Raw genomic sequence first — 19,344 nt, forward strand, 5'->3', positions numbered from 1 at the left:
CCACTTTGACACCCCAACTGGTACTGCCAGTCCAGCCCCGGCGGGAACAATCCTGCAATACCTTTTTTACCATTAACACGTTTGCACACATTGACTACTTGCACCCAGCTCAAGCAATATCCTAGACACACATGCAGAGACACAACTTGTGGATGTTGCAAAGTATCCTATAATTAACTTGATTCGTTTTGGCCATCCGACAAAATAGAAAATCTAATTTGTGATGAAAGGTTAAACAATTAGGCTAAGCTCATCCTTCCGAAGACCAACAGAAGTCACATTACGAAATGGTAGAGTTTCGTTTAAAAATATCTTTATCAAATAAATGCTTTGCTCAGCGCCCTGAAGTCCCAATTTTTGTAATAAACAAAAATATATAAACCAGATCTTAACAACCACTTGAAATTGAATGATACAAGAAAGCAAAGAAATATCAGAACACTCTGACACACAGACACACAATTTCTCAATGGGAAGTAATGGTTAAAGTAAGGCCTTTAAATAGGAAAAGCTAGTTTCCTAATGTCATAATCCTGCAGGAAGTAACAATTGGTGGATTAACAAGCGCACAAACATCAGAATGCATTTATGGTTTCTATGATGTTTTGTGGTGTTAGTACTTCTTGCTACTGTGTCGTAAATAACATTAATATAATTTAAGTGCTTACAGAGAACTTGTTTTGCATAATCATGTATGCCATTTTTAGAACAAAATCTGAGATCACAACACTAGCATTTTTTGATATTCAATTTTGTTTTTATTGGAACGACCCAACTGGGCTATATGATTTCTTTCATTCAGATTTCAGATCGGTTGTTGGATGTTCTGCTGATCACATGTCCTACTTAATTACCACGGGTAAAGGTAACTCTAACCCTACCTCATAACTTAACACCTCATTTCAGCAAATGTCACGATCTTAAAAATGTCATCAACATCGAGCAACAGTTCTAGCAGCCATATATCTTGAAAATAAAAATACCATTCCACCACAGGAGAAAGCAGCTGGCCTATGAGAATTAACCATATTATACACTATACATTAGTTTAGCTTTGCATGAAGTTTAATTTCAGACAGATTGTTTACCATTTGTAGTAATATGTAAAAATGCATTTTATTTGCAAAAATAAAGTTTTATGTTAAAATAGTGAACAGGTCTTTGACCCTAACCCTAACATTCTGTCATCATTGATTCACCATCATTTGGTTCAAAACCTGTGTGTGTCTCTCTTTTGTGTAAAAGCAAAGAAGGATTTTAGGATAAAAGGGGTCTATAAATCCGAATGTCAATAGAGGCCAAATTGTTTTGCTTCCAGCAGTCATCAATTTTGTTGTATTTTTTAATTTCTAATTTGAAAAGCTAATTTTGAAAATTTAGATAGAAAAAGCATCACAACCACAGTGACAAAAGCAATCAAGTAACCATGTTTTTATTTTGTGAGTAAAATCATAGGGTTGTGAGGGTCGTTTATGTAGAAAAATAATGATGGGATAGTTCCCCAATAAATCCTTGTCAAAGCATGTATATGAATATACATTTTTAGCCCGTTTATTTCAGTTAGTTTTGGCCGTTTAGAAAAAAGCATCATAGTGAATATGTGTGATGAACTGTAAAATAAACCATAACACGAAGTTCACCAATATCACCATCTGTCAATGGGAAAGAAATTAAAGGAATGATTTAAGTAATTCCTTCAAATAATAAATTAGATCCTTCAAGAAGTGTGACTTTGGTGTGTCAACAACACAAACATCCATATACGGAATATATACTGTATTATTTATGGATTCTGTGATGTTTTGCGGCTTTGGTTGGTTTCTCTGTGTTTGACTTTGTAAGGTTTCATCCTGTTAATTATAAGTATTAACATATTACGTCCCCGAGGATTCGCCTCAAGGGACAGCCCCCTCCCCACAAAAAAAAACATCATTTTTGACTCACCCTCATGGTTCAGAACAAGTAACTTGTAACTCTTGCAACACAAAAGAAGATAGGCCTATTTTAGACATATATTGTGTCTAGAATGTAAGTCAATGGGGGAAATGTTTTCGCTCACGAGTGCACGTCAAAATATTTTATTTTGTGTTCGGCAGAAGAAAGTCATTCAAGCTTTGGAATGAAACGAGGATCTATAAATCAAATTTTTTTTTTTCGGATGAACTATCCCTTTAAGAAGAGAACCAGGCGGCTCCTTAAACTGCGCTCGTCACTGTAAACTAGGAAGTACTGAAATTACTGAAACGCTTTCCATTACTTTGTGTTTTGGCATTACGGATGACTATTCCTGTGTTATTTTAAGCCAATGTATAGATCCAATATGAGATTATCACATCGGAGATAAACATCGCCAGAACGTCAAAGCTATTGCCGATCTACTCCAATTAAAAAAAAACAGATGAATGTTTTAAATTGTAGTAAAGAATTGAAAAGCAATGTTGGAACAGTATCTTCCTACAAATGCCTGCTGTACGTTTAGTGTTGTTTTGCACTCTTGCCCTGTTGTGGGCTCGTGCCAGCTGCGCGGGGTCTGTTTACACTGCCCTGTATGAGTCACACACGCATCGCATGGCTGTTGGCGATGCCTGGAATTCAGGTTCACCTGCAACTGGTCCATTGAACAGCGATGGAGACGAGGTGAGTAAAAATCTTAGGAGTTAAAATCTTTCCGTGACGGCTGGAGCTGTCATCGCTGCCTCGCTACCTGCACGATCATTTAAGTTCGTCCGTATACATGCAGGATCACGTGACTCCATCCTCATACTGTATACTTTCTGTCAGTAGATGCACTTTTTAATGTCTTAATGTAACGATTACATTTTTCCTCATATTGCTCTCTATATACAGCACAGTTGTTGAGTAAATGCATGTGGTGTTTGATTATGTAATAACTATATAATTTAAAATGCTTCTTTGATAATAGTTGATCTGTGTTGCAGTGCGATATGGTGATGAACCTGTCTGCCAGTCAGAGATGCGAGTTTGTGAAGAAAACACCTGACTGTGTTTCAGATGAAGGATTTATCAACTACCCTTGGATCACATTCTGCCTCTTCCTGCCTAATTTACTGCCCCTAGTCATCACACTCTATGTAAGGACAGTCTGCTGTATTCACTCTGTTTACTTTACACAGTTGGGCAAATACCACACAGAATGATGTTGCGTGGGGGAGTGTTGCCGGAGAGTCATACATTTTTCTAATCTTCTTCAACTCACTTCTATTTTGGTGCTTCTTTCTCTTTTCCAACAGGTCCTATGGCTGTTTGTTTTGTTCCTTGTTCTTGGGCTGATTGCATCAGACTTGTGAGTTTGTGTGAATGCGAAAGGTTCTTAGTTAATCTGCGCATGCAGTGCATTTGTCAACAGACTTCAGAGTTTGGTGTGTAACTATTTATCAATGGTCATCCAGCCCGATTTAATCACGTGTCAAGTTCTGGTCGTGAGGTCTGGCTGTCACTGTTTTTGTATTTAGGCTGGTTTATTTTACAGTTTAGTATTGCCTCGATATTTGCACAGTGCATTTTTCCATAGTGTGTCTATTACAAACAGCATTTTAAAAAGAAAGTGCAGAATCAAATCTAACATGATTCTGCGGTCATGACCTGGTTATCACTGTGACCTGGGCACTGTGTTAGTATTTCTTTAGATCATGTGAATCATTTTACTTCTCTATATTGTGATTTAATAGGTTCTGCTTTTATAAAATCCAGAAGTCACTTGGTTGTTCGTTAGAAGAACAATCGGATTTGTTTATTCATGCAGTTTTAGTATAAATGGAAACATTTAGTATGTAGCGTAACATGCGTCGTAATATGAGATATTAAATAATGCATTTTTTTCTTTTGTAGTTTCTGCCCAAACCTCTCAGCCATCTCCTCAACACTAAGATTGACTCATAATGTGGCTGTATCCTTTAAATGCTTGAAACATGACAGAAGTTATGCCCACATCAGCTGATCCTGATCATTTGTGCTCATTTGGCTGTAGAAGTTCAATAACACTTGTTCTGTGGTTCTTATCAACCAGAGCAGTGTAATAAACTCTGGAGTAAAGTGCAAATCACAACATACAGTATATAGTATATTACAGTATGTAAGCCAATAATACATTAATGTTAACCTGTACTCTATTTTGTAAAATTTTGCGTTTGTAGTGGTGTGTGTCTGTGTAGTTTGAAGAAGTTTGCTAAACTTTTTGTGTCATTGAGTGTGCAAGATTGTGTAAAGTGTAAATTCCTGTGTGTGACTGAGTGAAGGAATGAATTTGCTTTAGTGAGTAAGGCTTGTGTTTTGGTTGGGAAAAGGGGCTTATAATGTGTGTTTGTGGATTCTTTTTACCGTTGTTGTTTTCCGTAATGAAGGAGTCAAACAGGGAGTGACGTTCCTGGCATTTGGAAATGGGGCTCCAGATGTGTTTAGTGCCTTGGCTGCTTTCTCTCACCCTCAGACCGCTGGTCTTGCTGTTGGAGCATTGTTTGGTCAGTTATCAGCACTCTGAAGGACTCTGACATAAGTTAAGGGGGGACTACATGTTTAAAACCCTATGGAAGACATGAAATGTTTGTTGATGCTAGTATGCAGACGTTAACACAACACAACACAGAGTCTTGTACAATACCTCTGATATTCTTCAACCCTTACACATAAAGTACATTACCATAATGTCACATCAATGTATTGTTACTATTCTGATGTATGTTGATGTTATATTAATGATGTATTAGCATATCTTTAATGCTGAATATGGATCAATTGTTGCTGTACTTTTGCTGAATCTTTTTAGGCGCAGGGATTTTTGTAACAACAGTTGTCGCAGGGAGCATTGCCCTGGTTAAACCGTTTACTGTGGCGTCCCGTCCGTTCCTTCGTGATGTTATATTCTACATGGCAGCTGTGTTTTGGACCTTCACTATCCTTTATAAAGGCCACATCACCCTGGGAGAGACAGTGGGTGCGATAATTGTTATTGTCTTAAATACATCTATGCCTTCTATGATCTGTCTGTCCATTTGGCTCATCTCTTTTCACTTAGCATGTTTCATGCACATTTCTAGCTCCTTTCATGTTTTCCTGCATAGTTTTGTGAAATACTTGGCAATACCAATTAAAAGACATTTCTCTTTCTCTCTGACCGCCATTTTTCTTATTTGCAGGATATCTGGGGCTGTATATTGTATACGTTTTGGCAGTTGTTGTAAGTGCATATATATACAGTCGTCAGAAGCACCAGCTAAATGGCTCTTTGGAGAACTCCGGCAGAGGTCAGGGCCCAAATACAAGAACAAACCACTCTTAAAGTCAAATTACAATCAAATTACAAGTATTGAATGGGAAGGACTTAATGATTTATTATAGTAAAAGACGAACTAGCTGCACTTGGATGTTATGGTGCCAAAACCTTAGTTAACAGCTCTGTATGTTTATCTTGCGCATGGTTCAGTCCAGTCAGAAAAACGGCCATGCTTTTTCTGTTATGAAGTTTTCTTATTTCTAATTTCTAAGTATGCCCTTAAAGACTCTAATATAAAATGTAGGTTTTGTGGCTTGTACTCTTTGTTTATCTTTGAGGTCACCTTGGTGTTCATTTTTAGGTGTAAATCTAAAATAAGTATTTTTCTGTGTGGCATTCAGAAGAGATTCTTCCCAGTGATTCACATAGAGGAAGTCTGAGTGGAAGCATTCAAGCACATGGTGGGTAACTTCTAAATGATAACTGTGAGTTTCTGAGGTTTCAGAATGCGTGTGTGTGGTTTCAAAATGCATGTGTGTGGTTTTACACTCTTTGAGGAGTATGGTTTTGTCAGCATGTGCAATGTGTATAAGCTTCTGCTTAGGTAGTAGTAACAAAAAGTCCAAGATTTCACAAGTGTCTAACATTGAGGACATTTTGTTTGGTGTGAAAGTGTTGCCCTATGCTTGAACATTGCATTCAATAAATGTAATGATTGTTCATTTAAAATGCTTTTCTTGCTCATAAATGTTGAATTTAGACTGTATAAGAAGGTCTGTGTGAGATTCTTGCATCATGTATGTTAAATATGTTGGAATGAATGTGTGTTTCAGATGTAGAGTATGAGCCTTTGTTGCCTTACACTCTATCAACCAACCAGATCTTCCTGAATGCCATTAACCCAGTGGATAGCAGGACCTGGAGGAGACAGCGCTGGAGAGGGCGGCTCCTTAAAATTATAAAGGTGAAAATCTGCACACGTATTACTTCCTTGCTTCACTAAGTAAAAAAAACATTTAAGTTCTTTTAAACATAGAAGATAATACATTTACAAATGTTATAACAAAATGTTTTGTAGTGAGCTTTTGTTTTCATCCAATACTGTTTTCTTGCCTATTTGACTGACTTGGTTAGGTGCCTGTAGAAGTGGTCTTACTGCTGACAGTTCCTGTGGTGGACACAGATAAAGAGGATCACAACTGGAAACGTCCTCTGAACTGCCTTCACATAATCACTGGGCCACTAGTGTGTGTGCTCACCTTCAAGTCTGGGAAATGTGAGTCAGCTTGAATTTTTCGAAAGAACAAAGGAAACAAACTTGTTTTACAACAATCTATTCATTGCATTCATAAGTTGTTGTGAGCAGTACATAATGTCTACGCATAAACGAATTTGAAAGATGCACACCCAAACATATAAGTGCTTACCATAGAAACTCATCTCGCATTCATTTGTGACTGTCTGAAAACATTTGCTACCACATCTTTGTGTATATATGTGTTTTTTCATACATGTGGTTTGTGAGTTGGTTCTATTATTATGTTCTAATATTTATGGTTTTACGCTATTACATAAATATGAATAGTTAGAGTATACTTGTGGCTTTTAGAACCTGCATACTTTTATGGGCATTGGCTTAGGAACTTAATTCTTAAATGTTGTTAAATTCTTAAAAAGTATTTTTCATTCCAGATGGCTTATACCTCATTGAAGGAGAGCTTCCGGTGTGGGTGCTCATAGCATGTATTGGAGCCTTCCTCTCTGGCATAGTCTTCTTTACTACCACAAATGAGCGTCCTCCTCCATACCACTTTGTATGAAATCTAGTTTTCATTAATTCCTGAATTTATCAGAACATACATCCAGCACCATACAAACAGAAATGTTTTTTAGAGGTCTTTTTTTGTTTATCTGTATAGCTCTTCTCTCTGCTGGGATTTGTGGTCAGCGCGCTGTGGATCAGTACTGTGGCGTCTGAGATCGTCAGTGTGTTGCATCTTCTGGGAATTGTTCTCTGTCTCAGTAACACTGTACTGGGGCTCACCTTGTTAGCCTGGGGCAACAGCATTGGCGGTATTCACACTTATAGCACATTATATCTGAGCACCTGAAATTTAACTAGTTTTGTAACAGCTAGCTTGCTGTTAAAATAATTGTACACCTTTTCTACCAAAAGGTAGTACCAAAAAGTAGTGCAATATCATGACATTACACGCACAGTATCTGTACTTGGTTAGACTGAATGTGGTTTGTGTGTTCTTTTCAGATTGCTTTGCCGACATTACCATAGCCCGTCAGGGTTACCCACGGATGGCCATTTCAGCATGTTTTGGGGGCATTATCTTCAGTATCCTTTAATCTGTGTGCTTTTTTATCTTTGTGTTTTTATATTCTTATTATTTGTGTATGCACATCTATTGTATTATCACAGAGAGATCGTACTCGGTTACTGGCGTAACCTCGGTTCCCTGAGATACGGGAAAGAGTACTGCGTAGCAGGACATAATGGGGCAAACTCCTTTTTCTCCCATGACTAAAGCTTTTTAATAACGCAGTGAATACTGCATGTCCATTGGTTCGTGCAGAGTAAAACTTTGAACCAGTCCAGGTCCAGTCCAATGACAGTGTGCTTAGTGCCAGTGCGGTTGGAAGCAACCATCAGTTTGGCGACCTAGTGTGAGCCCGTTTAGCAGAAAGGACCCGAGCCTGCAAGGCCAGGAGGTCCAGACTATATAATCTGATAAATCTGAAAGGCTAAGCCCAGCAGGCTGTGGACACATACCACTACACCATACCCAGGATGGTGGCGACACCTCTAGTAGAGGCTGTAACTCCCGTGGGGCATTGAAGGCCCAAGGAAGAATATGGTAGCGTAATAGCCTTAACTATCCATTTAGTCCTTGCTTTGTGACCGGGAACCTTTTGGTGCGGTTACTGAAGCAAACGAAGAGCTATTCCGACCGCCTGAAGAGGGCAGCACGCTCGATGTAAACCTTCAGTGCTCTGACGGACGTCACTACCTGTGCTCTAAACTGGGTAGAGTGCACCTTAGGTATGTAGCCATGTCTTGGTGTGAGGACCACCCAAGAGTTGTCAGGCACAAATTTAAGACAGGAGGGGCTCACAGAGAGCGCATATAAATGGCCCATACATTTAACCAACAACAGAGCTAGAAGCAGAGCAGTTTTAAGCATTAAAGGACAGAGGTCCACAGACTGCAGAGGCTCAAAGGGAGAGCCCTTCAGAGCTTTCAACACTGCGGGCAGATCCCACGTGGGAACAGTGAGGGGGCGAGGATGGCAGAGCCACCTGGATCCCTTCAAGAAACAAACAACCAAGTTGTTCTTACCCTCCGTTTGGGCTGCTATGGGGCCATGGGAAGCTGAAATGACTGCCACATAAACCTTGAGCATCGAAGAGGAATGACCTTTACCCAACAGCTCTTGCAGGAAGGACAGTATCAACGAAATGTCAGAGGATTCTTGATTCGCGCCGCGGGCTAAACACCAGGGAGAGTGTTTCCTGATCCGACCATTGGCCGAAGTCCGGCAAGCCAACGCATAAAGCCCCCCAACCTGTGTTGGAGGCATCTGTCAAGACCACCTTTCAACTGCATGAAGTGCACAGGGAATCACCCTGCTCCAGCCAAAGGGGATCCTTCTTCTAGGGCGCCGGTGTAGTTAAGTAGATTGGATCTACCCAGACACGTAGCCCATGACCCGAAACAGCTCAGAGTCTACAGTATACCAGGCTTGGACTCACTGTGCTCTGCAGGGGGACGGGGTCAAACACTGAGCCCAACAGCTCCTCCGGATCTGAAGGCGACATGACATGCTGTCATCTTCCTCAAATTGGCTTCCAACGAGACAATATCACTTGCGGCGGCCAAGGGACACTCTCTGTGAAAGAAGTGCGAAATCTCTCCCTGTGGAGAAGGTGAGCCACGCAGTGGTGGAGGCTGGTCTTTCCCGAGCACTTAGATTCTCTACACCGCTTCTTTTCCCTCACAGGGTCTTGTGAGGAAGAAAACGGGAGTCCACAAGGGGCGGATTCGCTCTGAAAAGAATGCTATCCGTGAGCACAATGAGGAAAGACTATGCTCTCGCAAGGAGGGTATTCCCTCTCTTTGAGTGCGTCTTCAGTTTTGGATAACCTCAAGCATGAGATGCACTCGCTGTGACGATCAGCAGCGTGTAGGATGACCCCACACAAGGGACAGGGACAGCGCGGCATTTGAAGGACCCTAATATATATAGCCATTAGCCCCCAATCGGTAAAGGTCCGGTTCAAAGTTTTACTTTGTGCATTATCCACTGCGTTATTAAAAAGCTTTAGTCATTGGAGAAAAATGAGTTTTCCCCATAACCTCCTGCTACGCAGTACAAGTGAAGTATAAATATAGGGAACTTTGAAAGTCTTTAACATTATTTCAGACATGCTGTTTGGTGTGGGTCTGGGCTGCCTGGTGCAGATGTTCCATAATGATAATGTCATCACGGTATGTCTCTTGCTCTACATACAATTGGTCTCATTCACTATTATTGCGTAATTTCCGTAACATTTTAGGTAAAAGCCAAAAATTGGGTAAAAATTATCCATTTTCTTTTATGCCAAAAATCATTAGGATATTAAGTAAGGATCATGGTCCATGAAGATATTTAGTAAATTTCCTACCGTAAATATATCAAAACTTTATTTTTGTGAGTGGATGACCTTCCACAGTGCCTCTGATTAACAACTTCAAAGGCAATTTTCTCAATATTTTTTTAGCACCCTCAGATTCCTGAGATTTAAACGGTTGTGTCCCGCCAGATATTGTCCTATCCTAACAACTCAAACATCAATAGAAAGCTGGTTAATTCGGATGATGTAAAGTTTTAATTTCGAAAAATGACCCATAAGACTGGTTTTGTCATCCAGGGTCACATTTATATGCACATTTGAACCTACAACAAAAACTTTCCGCCTTCTGCATAAATCACACCCAGTTCATCCCTGTATTAGGGCTTTCCACCAAACTTTCCCTTTACCAACTGTCGTCATTACAAGTCAAAGTTACTCCAGGCAACCCCATGTTACGAAATCAGCAGACGCTTTCTCGCAAGTAATTCCAAGTGCACAGTCCTCAAAGGCAGTTCATACACAATAAACCACTTTTTATACAAACACGCAGGTTGGAGAGTTCTCGTTAGACGGCTGTAAAAGCGCTGCAATGCAGAGAAACCTTGCAGCTCGAGCTATAGTCTAACGCAGCTTTTATTATTCTTTAATGTATATGATGAAATAATTGTAATATTTAATATACATCTACGTGTAATTATATATATATATATATATATATATATATATATATATATATATATCGTATATCACAGAAAATTTGTGCGTACGCATGCTTAGTGAATGAGACCCAATGTCTTGACTAGATAAGAACAAAGGCATATAGATGGAGACTTTAAACATGCACCTGATAACATGTCAGGAGAATTTTTAGTTTGCTTAATGTTTGTATTTAGACAGTAAGAGGATTGCGTCATTGAGGCTGATCTGTGAATGTTGTTTTGTTCTGTGTTTAGCTGGAGCCGGAGGGCGTACTGTGCTGGGTTCTGTGTGGAGCACTGGGTTTATCAATAGTCTTCTCCTTCATACTGGTTCCTCTGCAGTGTTTCCATTTGAGCAGGGTCTATGGCATTTTTCTCCTGGTCTTCTATGTTGTCTTCCTCATTGTTGCCCTTCTCACAGAGTTTAAAATTATTCACTTCTGACATCAGCAGGGAAACCAACCAAACCAGTGCATAACCCTCAGGACAGAATTTACACGATGATTGATTTTTTTTAAATGCTCTGAGCCAGTTATTACTGTTCACTAGTAGTACAATATGACCTTGATTGATGAACTGAAATGATCAAATAATTATTTTATTAAAAAGAACACTTGCAAAATATGTTGCATGTTGTCTGTTGTTCTTTAGCACAGAATATGTTCTTAGGGTGACTGTAATACAGTAGTTGTGTATAGTTACAATGTTGTATGATATATTGTATTTTATGCAAAAAATCCTTTGTGGAAAAAACTAATTGAACCGGCGTAATTTAGTTAGCTTGGTTGGTTAGCTGTTAATGTACAGTTCACCAAAAAATTTTATTCTATCTTCATTTACTCACTAGTTGTCCCAAAACTGTATTCATCATTTTGTTCCAAAAAACACACGAAAAGATATTTGGAAGAACGCTTGTAACCAAACAGTTATATGACATGAAATACATGTAGTATCTTCTCCAGACCAGCAGGTGGCCATACAACAACGCTGCAGCGTCCTCTCTGAACCCGAAAGCGCAGAGCGACCCGCGGATGTTTTTAAGTAGGTTGATGTTACCTATAGCAGTGACACACCATCCTTGTTTACCTCTCACATACGGCCAGATAGCAATTATTCCAAATTCAACAAGTAATCGGTAAGTTTTAAGCACTGTTATATATTTTATGATCGAAACAAACGATGTCAGCCAGCTGCGGGCGGAATCCTCCGCCTTTCCCCGATAATGACGATCAGGAGGCTGAATTAGATACTCGAGTCCTGGACAGCGACGAGGATGATGATGAAGGGGAAGACATATTCACCGGGGCGAGTGTAAGACACCTGTTTGGGATAGATATATATTTTTAATATGAATAAGTGTGAATATTTAAGTGTCAGTAAACAAAAGATAACTGATCGCTAATAATAAGTGTCTAACGGTCACAGTTTGATCGTGTCCTTAAAGGAGAAGTGTGTCATGATTCATTACATTAGTTATAATGCCATATTAATATTATTATGCAGAGTAAACCGATCACACCCACATCCGCTCCCGAAGAGGCTGATATATTCAGTGAGGAGGGGTCTCGTATTCATCACACCACTAATGGTCTTCACTCGGATGAAGAACTGGATCTGTTCACTGGTATTTTTCTCCACTCCGTTATAGCAGCATTTCTCACATTAAATGCATAAGAACGCTTGATCTGAATAACAAATTCCACCTTTGTCTGTAAAGTAGTGAGGCATCCACAGGTCATGTTAAGATGTCTTCTCTGCTCAAACTGCAGAAGCCACTGTAGAACTGACGCTTACCAACACCACTAGTCAAGGCAGGCGAGAGATTATCGGCCCGACCGCATTGGCATGCAACACCGCACATGTCCGTAATTCCATTCACAAACCCAGTATTGTCAACAAGACCACGGAGGAGGTACTGAAACAAGACCCCTCATGTGCCTTCAGATGCATTGATGAATTATTTATGTATAATCCTATTTGTAACTAAACTCTGGTATCTTTTAACAGCTGGAGGAGGAAGAAAGCAAAGATCAGTTTGAGCTGAACGTTGCGGTCACCAACCCAGAGAAAATGGGTAGAAAACCCCTTTGTATTGAGCTGTTCACTTGTTTATTTACTTTAGTGACTTTGATCTTATGTATTTTTGTATTGCAGGTGATGGCATGAATGCCTACATGTCCTACAAAGTGTCAACTCAGGTTCATCATTGTTCACTTTTTAAACCCAATAACATGGTGGTTTGAAGGTTTGTAAACCAGCACTATGCTCTCTCATGTGTCACTCTTGCTCTCTTTCCAGACGACACTGCCCATGTTTCGTAGTAAGACATTCTCAGTGCGCCGGCGTTTCAGTGATTTTCTTGGACTTTATGAGAAGCTGTCTGCAAAGCATTCCCTGATAGGCTGCATAATCCCTCCCCCACCTCAGAAGAGCGTAGTGGGTAAAGAATCTTGTTTTCTGTTTGATCCAGTCATGGTCACCTTCTCAACTTTCTTTGCCAACGGTCTTTGTGAAAACTGGAAACTGCTAATTTTATTAAAGAAGAGCGCTTCGATGTCAGTGTGGGTTGAGTTTGAGTGTGTTTATGGTTTGATGTTGTGTCCCAGGAATGACTAAAGTGAAGGTGGGGAAGGAGGATTCATCCTCTGCTGAGTTTGTGGAGAAGAGACGATCAGCGCTGGAGAGGTAAACTCATGGACAGTTTTACATACACATAGAAGGCAGCTTCACTAACACACTTGCTTTTTTCCATGTTATATTAACTGGTCAACTGCTCGTCTGTATTGTCTGTAGGTATCTGCAGAGGGTAGCAGCCCATCCATCTCTTCTGCAGGACCCTGATGTTCGCGAATTTTTAGAAAGAGACGAGGTGATCACCAATATCATCCTAGAAACATCATATTTTAAAAATGATGTTTAATGTTGTACATAGAGAATATGTGTGTGTTTTAGTTGCCCAGGGCGGTGAATACTCAGACTTTGAGTGGACCTGGTCTGTTAAAGATGATAAACAGAGCGTCAGATGCAGTCAATAAGAAGACCGTTAAAATGAATGAATCAGATAATGTAAGATACCAGTCCCTATTTTCTAAGGCATATAGTTTACATTTAGTAGGAGCTTGATACCCATTTGTGTATGTATGTGTGTGTGGCAGTGGTTTGAGAGTAAGCTGCAGGAAGTGGAGAATGAGGAGCAACTGCTTAGGAAACTCCACACTGCTGTTGACTCTTTAGTTAACCATAGGAAAGGTGAGAGTGAAAAATAAATAACAGTTTCAAATAGATTCACAGTTCTTAAATTTGGTGTTAGAAACTGTCATAGAATATCTTGGAAATGAAAAATGGTGACGGAAATCACTTATAAATCCAAGATTTTCATTTATTGATGTCTGTTCTGTAAACCTTGTGTAAAGCCAAGCTTTCAGTTTCCCATTACAAATCGAGAGTATATGAATCCCACAGAGCTGTGCTCTAACACAGCGGTGTTCAGTAAGAGTGTGGCGATGCTGGGTAGTGTGGAGGAGAACACTGCGCTGTCTCGTGCGCTGTCACAGCTGGCAGAGGTGGAGGATAAGTTGGAGCAGCTACAGCACCAACAGGCATTCAGTGATTTCTTCATCCTAGCAGAGCTGCTGGCCGACTACGTCCGACTGCTGGGAGCCGTGAGGGTTAGAGCGCACAACCACATGTCCACATAAACCAATACCAGCACCAAAAGCCCACCACACAAATAAAATCGGTACAGAGCTAATATTAAAGGTCGGATGAACTGTGCTTGTTTATTGTTTTATACTGTTATATGAGGTCTAGTTATGACGTTCGCGTGGTTTTTACATCCAAAAACATCAAAATCAATTAGTAATAAGCTATTTTCTCCCCAGGTTTTGAGGCCAGCTCGGCAAACGCTCGGTTTTAATTGGCGTGCTGTATTTAAGACACATGGAATTAAAAACATTGCTTTGATTGGATAGGAGTTTGCATAGTTGGAGCCTTCTGTGAAATTGGTTAAGCTTGCTAAAGCAAACAATATGCTCTGTGGTCGAATTATAAAAAAATCAAGGGGGGAGGTGTGGTAAAATGTGATTGTATTATAACTTGTTCTAATCAACCGAACTGTCATTTTGACGGGACGCCGCAAAGAGCGTTTGTTTAAGTTAAGCAGACTTTAATTTTGACGGATCACTGCAAATGGTGTTTATGTGTTCGTGTCCTCGTGCAGGAAAACGCTGGCTCTGAACGCTTCACAAGCACAATGCGTTCAGGTTCAGTACACGCAACCGCAGCACTCTTTCACACACAGTCACGCAAAACAAGCAGAATACATATTTAAACCGTATCTGAATATTTCGTTTGCTGTTACGTTAGCAGTTCAGCACTAATTTATTGTTAGGAAATAATACATTTGCCAGATTTCCTGCCATTCGGTGTTTTACAGCAAATTCTGTTTTTATGCCTGGAGTCCTCGATTCTGTCTGCGTTTTCTGCATTGCGGAAATCATAGGGCTCTATGTATGTCATGTGAGGTATCGGTCATTGGTATCGGTTTGTCATTACGTGTATGAGTACAAGAGCTTGGTATCAGGCTGATACCCGATACTGGTATCGTTGCATCCCTACCCGAAATAATACCGAAACACTTCAAAGCAGACTCCATTATTACAAAAATGATATATGAGCCCACCAAATCACAGAGATGGTGATTCGCACGAGCTTAAGATCACAGACAACCTCTGCAATTAATACAAATGACTAGAGGTTCCCAGGTAATACTAATCTCGTACGAAGAGCGCTCAGGGCACATCAAGCGATCTCTAACAAAGCAATAGTGATGCACAGTACAAAAATGTTTTACTCGCATAAGATTGCTGCGCCATGCCTATCGGATCCAATATTGAAGTCACATCACTGCTTTCAGTGTAGACCTATGCCTTGCTCACGAAAGAATCCTCGGAGAAATTAAACGGAACAAAGACTCCATGTTTTTCCCACATGAGCTGGAACGTCTTTAAAAATAAACTTTAACCACTCGTTCCTATCGGAATCTGAGGAAGGTTGTGCAGCGACTGTATTCTTTCTAGTGGTGGGCCGTTAACGGCGTTAACCCAGTGAGACTCTTATCGCGCGATAAAAAAAATGTCGCCGTTAATCTATTCTCAAAGTTGGGTTGGGAGCTGGGTCTATACTACGCAAGCTATGATGACTTTCACCTTGATATTTTAGCGCGGATGTATACCAGCTTAACTGCACTGTACGGGGCGAGAACGAGATTTTTCAACTCGCGTGATTCGCGTCATTCGCGGAAGCAGAAGCCGCCTCATCATCTCATAAGCAGGGCTTCATTCGCGCGATTCGCGCAGCAAGTAGGTCTATTGGCTCTTTGCATTAACATATAAATCACTCGCGCTTGACACGCCATTCGCGTTTGGTCTGAACACAACATAACGTTACTGTGAAATTACCGCATCAAACGTGACGTGCTAACATGGATGCAGCTATGAAGCCGCCGGGTTTGCTTCAGGGAATATTAATTTTTAAAAAGCTTCCCAATAGAAACATCGACAAGACTAAGGTTGTTTGCACCTTGTGCAATGCGGAATTGGTTAAAAAAAACACTTTCTCTCAACAGGTAGTGGTCTAACTTTAGTTGAAACCAGTAACTTTGTATTGATATCTAATGTATTATGGCTCCTGTATGACATATCGCTTGTTGCTCCCTCACTCTTTGTAAGTCGCTTTGGATAAAAGCGTCTGCTAAATGACTAAATGTAAATGTACTGTAGGAGCTCTTCCAGTCTCAAGTACCACCTAAACGCAAATCATCCCTTAGCTAATGCGGAAGTAAACACAAGTTCATCTTATTGAACATAATTTAATTTTCATCACCAATTATCATAGTAGAACAGCTTTCTCAAGCAGTTTGTGATGCATTTTGGAAACAGGAGATGAGCCCCTGGTCTAATGCGCCACCTGGCTTGAGAAACCCGTTCTCATTATTTGAGTAGCACACATATTCTGAATGCCTTAGGCAGAATTCAAATGAGCCATTTTAATCTAGATTAATCTAGATTAATCTTGGAATTAATCTAGATTAATCTAGATTAAAAAAAAAATCTATGCCCGCCACTAATTCTTTCACAACCAGGGATGGCACAAAATTTAGCTATCTTTAACAGCATGTTTGTTTATTGATTGCTTATCGTGAACCAGTGGGCGGGGCTATAGAAGTAGTCATTTATATTTTTCTGTGGAGGTGATGTTCAACCTATCAGTGTCGTCATAGATAGGTGCATTCCAGAACCTGACGTTCGCTGGGCATGGTGTCAATAACAGATGTAATCTCAGTAAAAAGGGCGTTTTCAGTTCTGAAACTTACATGAGATTCACGTGAATACGATTCCCTCTTATATAACAAAAGCTTGGGTTAAAATTGTGATTTTGAATTCTTGCCTCCTTTAAGCACCTGAACTTTATAATGAATTGGTGAAAATGGAGTGTGATCTTTTTTTAATATGCTGATGTTGTTTACTGTGTGGTCCTTCTCAGTGCTGTTTTGAGCAAAGGATGAAGGCATGGCAGCGTCTGCAGGAAGCTCAGAGCACCCTTCAGAGGAAACGAGAGGCTGAGGCCAAACTGCTGTGGGCAAACAAACCCGACAAGCTTCAGCAGGCTAAAGATGACATAAATGAGGTAAAACCTCTTAAAGAAACAATAAAAGTAGGTTTAATGAACAGTCAGATGTTGCAATATATACCAGAAATGCAGCTGAGGGTCTTGTATCATTTCGAAGGGTATTATTTTGTTATAACGACCATCTGATTGTAAATCCCCATTTATTAATCTATCCCTATACATTTGGTTCATGCAACAACAATAGAAAAACGTTATGTGGCCCAAACTTCCGGTAGACCTCTGCAATGAATCAATGCAATGAAACCGTTAAGTAGTTTTAATTTAATACAATTAAATATCAATATGAATATTAATAAAACATGATCATTTTCTATTATTATAACCAAACACAGACCCGGTACTTTGGGCCAGGTGCATGCATCAAATGAAACCGTCTATATGGTTTAGTGGTCATGATACAAAAATATCTAGCTGCAGAATGTTGCGATTAACCAATTTATAATAAAGATATATAAGATTAGTTACAAATTCTCTATTCTGTTTTTTTTCACAGTGGGAGTCTAAAGTCAATCAGTACGAGAGAGATTTTGAAAGAGTCACCTGTACTGTGCGTAAAGAGGTGCTCAGGTTTGAGGTAAAATATGTTCTTATACTTCACATTCACGTTCTTATAATACCTTCAAATTCACATGGTTGCAAAGGCCGTGAAAGTCATCCGTGTGGATTTATAATATGCTTGAGATTGTTTACAAACACTTGATGTGGCTCATGACTTAAGCTGAAAAATCATCTAGTGGTATGCTGGACCTACCAGCATATCAGCTTTTTTGTAATTGGATTAAATTGATAAAAGCAAAATGAATGTTCTGTTTCACAGAAAGAGAAAACCAGAGATTTTAAACAGCACATTCTGAAATACATTGAATCCCTACTTCACACACAGCATCGGGTAAGTGCATTCTTCAGTGTGTGTTTCTTTTTCACTATTAAACAGATACTTATTGTAACTTCTCTTCAATCAGCTTGTAAAATGCTGGGAGGCCTTCCTGCCTGAGGCTAAAGCTATCGCCTGATCAGACCTCACACGCTCTTAATCTTTGACCTTGATAACAGACAATCAACATTTCTCTCTAAACTTCCTTTGCTCTCTTCTTTGTCAGACAACATGCATCAAATTATCATTCCATGACAGTGAGTCCTTAGTGTATGATGGTAATTCTGTGCAGTGACTCCTATCACTGTCAACAGCAAAATGTTGAGGTCAAAGCATCTTGAAGCAGAAACAGTGTGCGGAGCAAAAATATTTTTTTACCTGTGCACATAAGTAAGTGTGTTTAGTGTTATTATAAGGTTTTCAATGGTGCTTAGCCTGTGTATTGTTTTAGTAGACATTAAACTGCCTTTGAGTCTCATTTTGGTCTTGAAATGAATGTGAACATGTATGAGACGAAAAAATTCAGAATATACATTCATTTCAGATCTGCAGAATTTACATTTTAGAAACAGTACAAATACACCAGATGTTTCCAGGGCCATATTACCCAGGTTGATATTGCAAAACATTTCAAATTAATGCAAAGTATAGTACAGTGTGATAACTGAATCGCAGAATAAGGAGGGAAAATACTGTTTTGTAATGTTACATTCAGGTACAATATGTTTTGTGGAAAATGTCAACTGGTGCTTTTTGACTGATAATTTGATGCACTCAAACATATGCACTGATCTGGACTGGTTCAGATTGAAGTCCACTTATATGTGGACCAAACATTTATATAATAATTCTATATCAACAAGTAAAAAAAGAACAGTTTTCCTTTGTGTAAAATGTGTATTGCACACTCCCCGCCTACATGCGTTACATTACACTACCTACAGAAACCAAAATGGGTTGCTAATTCTCAATATTTTTTATTTTAGTTACATCCTTAGCAAAACCACATGTGTTGTTGAAACTCTTTCTCTGATGATAAATACTCTGAGCTGCTGTGTGTATGTATTGTAAGCCTCCATTTGAACTAATTAACTAGACGTTAAATTCCTGATGTGAATTTGTTTTCGACAGTTGTCATGTCAACCATTCTTTGCATTTGATGAAAATAAAACAGTAAAAATAATTTCTGAGTTTATCATTTTTTTAGGTACACCATGTCAGAACCAGAA

The 19,344-nt window shown here is 39.5% G+C and overlaps 2 protein-coding genes across 2 annotated transcripts; both read left to right on the forward strand.

The window, feature by feature from the left end:
- Positions 1-2,200: 2,200 nt before the first annotated feature.
- slc8b1 (solute carrier family 8 member B1) lies at positions 2,201-11,175 on the forward strand. Its single transcript, XM_056756774.1, has 15 exons — positions 2,201-2,637; positions 2,940-3,092; positions 3,252-3,304; positions 3,850-3,907; positions 4,373-4,478; positions 4,784-4,951; positions 5,154-5,261; positions 5,632-5,691; positions 6,064-6,194; positions 6,365-6,506; positions 6,923-7,044; positions 7,150-7,303; positions 7,497-7,577; positions 9,664-9,728; positions 10,807-11,175. The coding sequence occupies exons 1-15, from the start codon at positions 2,461-2,463 to the stop codon at positions 10,993-10,995; spliced, it is 1,767 nt and encodes a 588-aa protein (XP_056612752.1). The 5' UTR covers positions 2,201-2,460; the 3' UTR covers positions 10,996-11,175.
- Positions 11,176-11,539: 364 nt separating this feature from the next.
- On the forward strand, positions 11,540-19,298 carry snx1b (sorting nexin 1b). The gene is made up of 15 exons (XM_056745058.1): positions 11,540-11,862; positions 12,055-12,175; positions 12,321-12,463; positions 12,559-12,625; positions 12,706-12,749; positions 12,850-12,991; positions 13,158-13,236; positions 13,345-13,420; positions 13,504-13,617; positions 13,707-13,800; positions 14,014-14,219; positions 17,095-17,238; positions 17,735-17,815; positions 18,059-18,130; positions 18,204-19,298. The coding sequence occupies exons 1-15, from the start codon at positions 11,731-11,733 to the stop codon at positions 18,252-18,254; spliced, it is 1,566 nt and encodes a 521-aa protein (XP_056601036.1). The 5' UTR covers positions 11,540-11,730; the 3' UTR covers positions 18,255-19,298.
- The last annotated feature ends 46 nt before the right edge of the window (positions 19,299-19,344 follow it).

Source organism: Triplophysa dalaica, chromosome 1 (genome assembly GCF_015846415.1).
Source record: "Triplophysa dalaica isolate WHDGS20190420 chromosome 1, ASM1584641v1, whole genome shotgun sequence".
In the NCBI taxonomy this organism is placed as follows: domain Eukaryota; kingdom Metazoa; phylum Chordata; class Actinopteri; order Cypriniformes; family Nemacheilidae; genus Triplophysa; species Triplophysa dalaica.

Coding starts and splice junctions, on each gene's coding strand:
- slc8b1 (XM_056756774.1), top strand. CDS start 2,461: ATGCCTGCTGTACGTTTAGTGTTGTTTTGCACTCTTGCCCTGTTGTGG. Junction 5,262..5,631: donor TTTGGAGAACTCCGGCAGAG/GTCAGGGCCCAA, acceptor TGTGGCATTCAG/AAGAGATTCTTCCCAGTGAT. Junction 5,692..6,063: donor TGGAAGCATTCAAGCACATG/GTGGGTAACTTC, acceptor TGTGTGTTTCAG/ATGTAGAGTATGAGCCTTTG.
- snx1b (XM_056745058.1), top strand. CDS start 11,731: ATGTCAGCCAGCTGCGGGCGGAATCCTCCGCCTTTCCCCGATAATGAC. Junction 12,464..12,558: donor TCAACAAGACCACGGAGGAG/GTACTGAAACAA, acceptor ATCTTTTAACAG/CTGGAGGAGGAAGAAAGCAA. Junction 17,239..17,734: donor CTAAAGATGACATAAATGAG/GTAAAACCTCTT, acceptor TTTTTTTCACAG/TGGGAGTCTAAAGTCAATCA.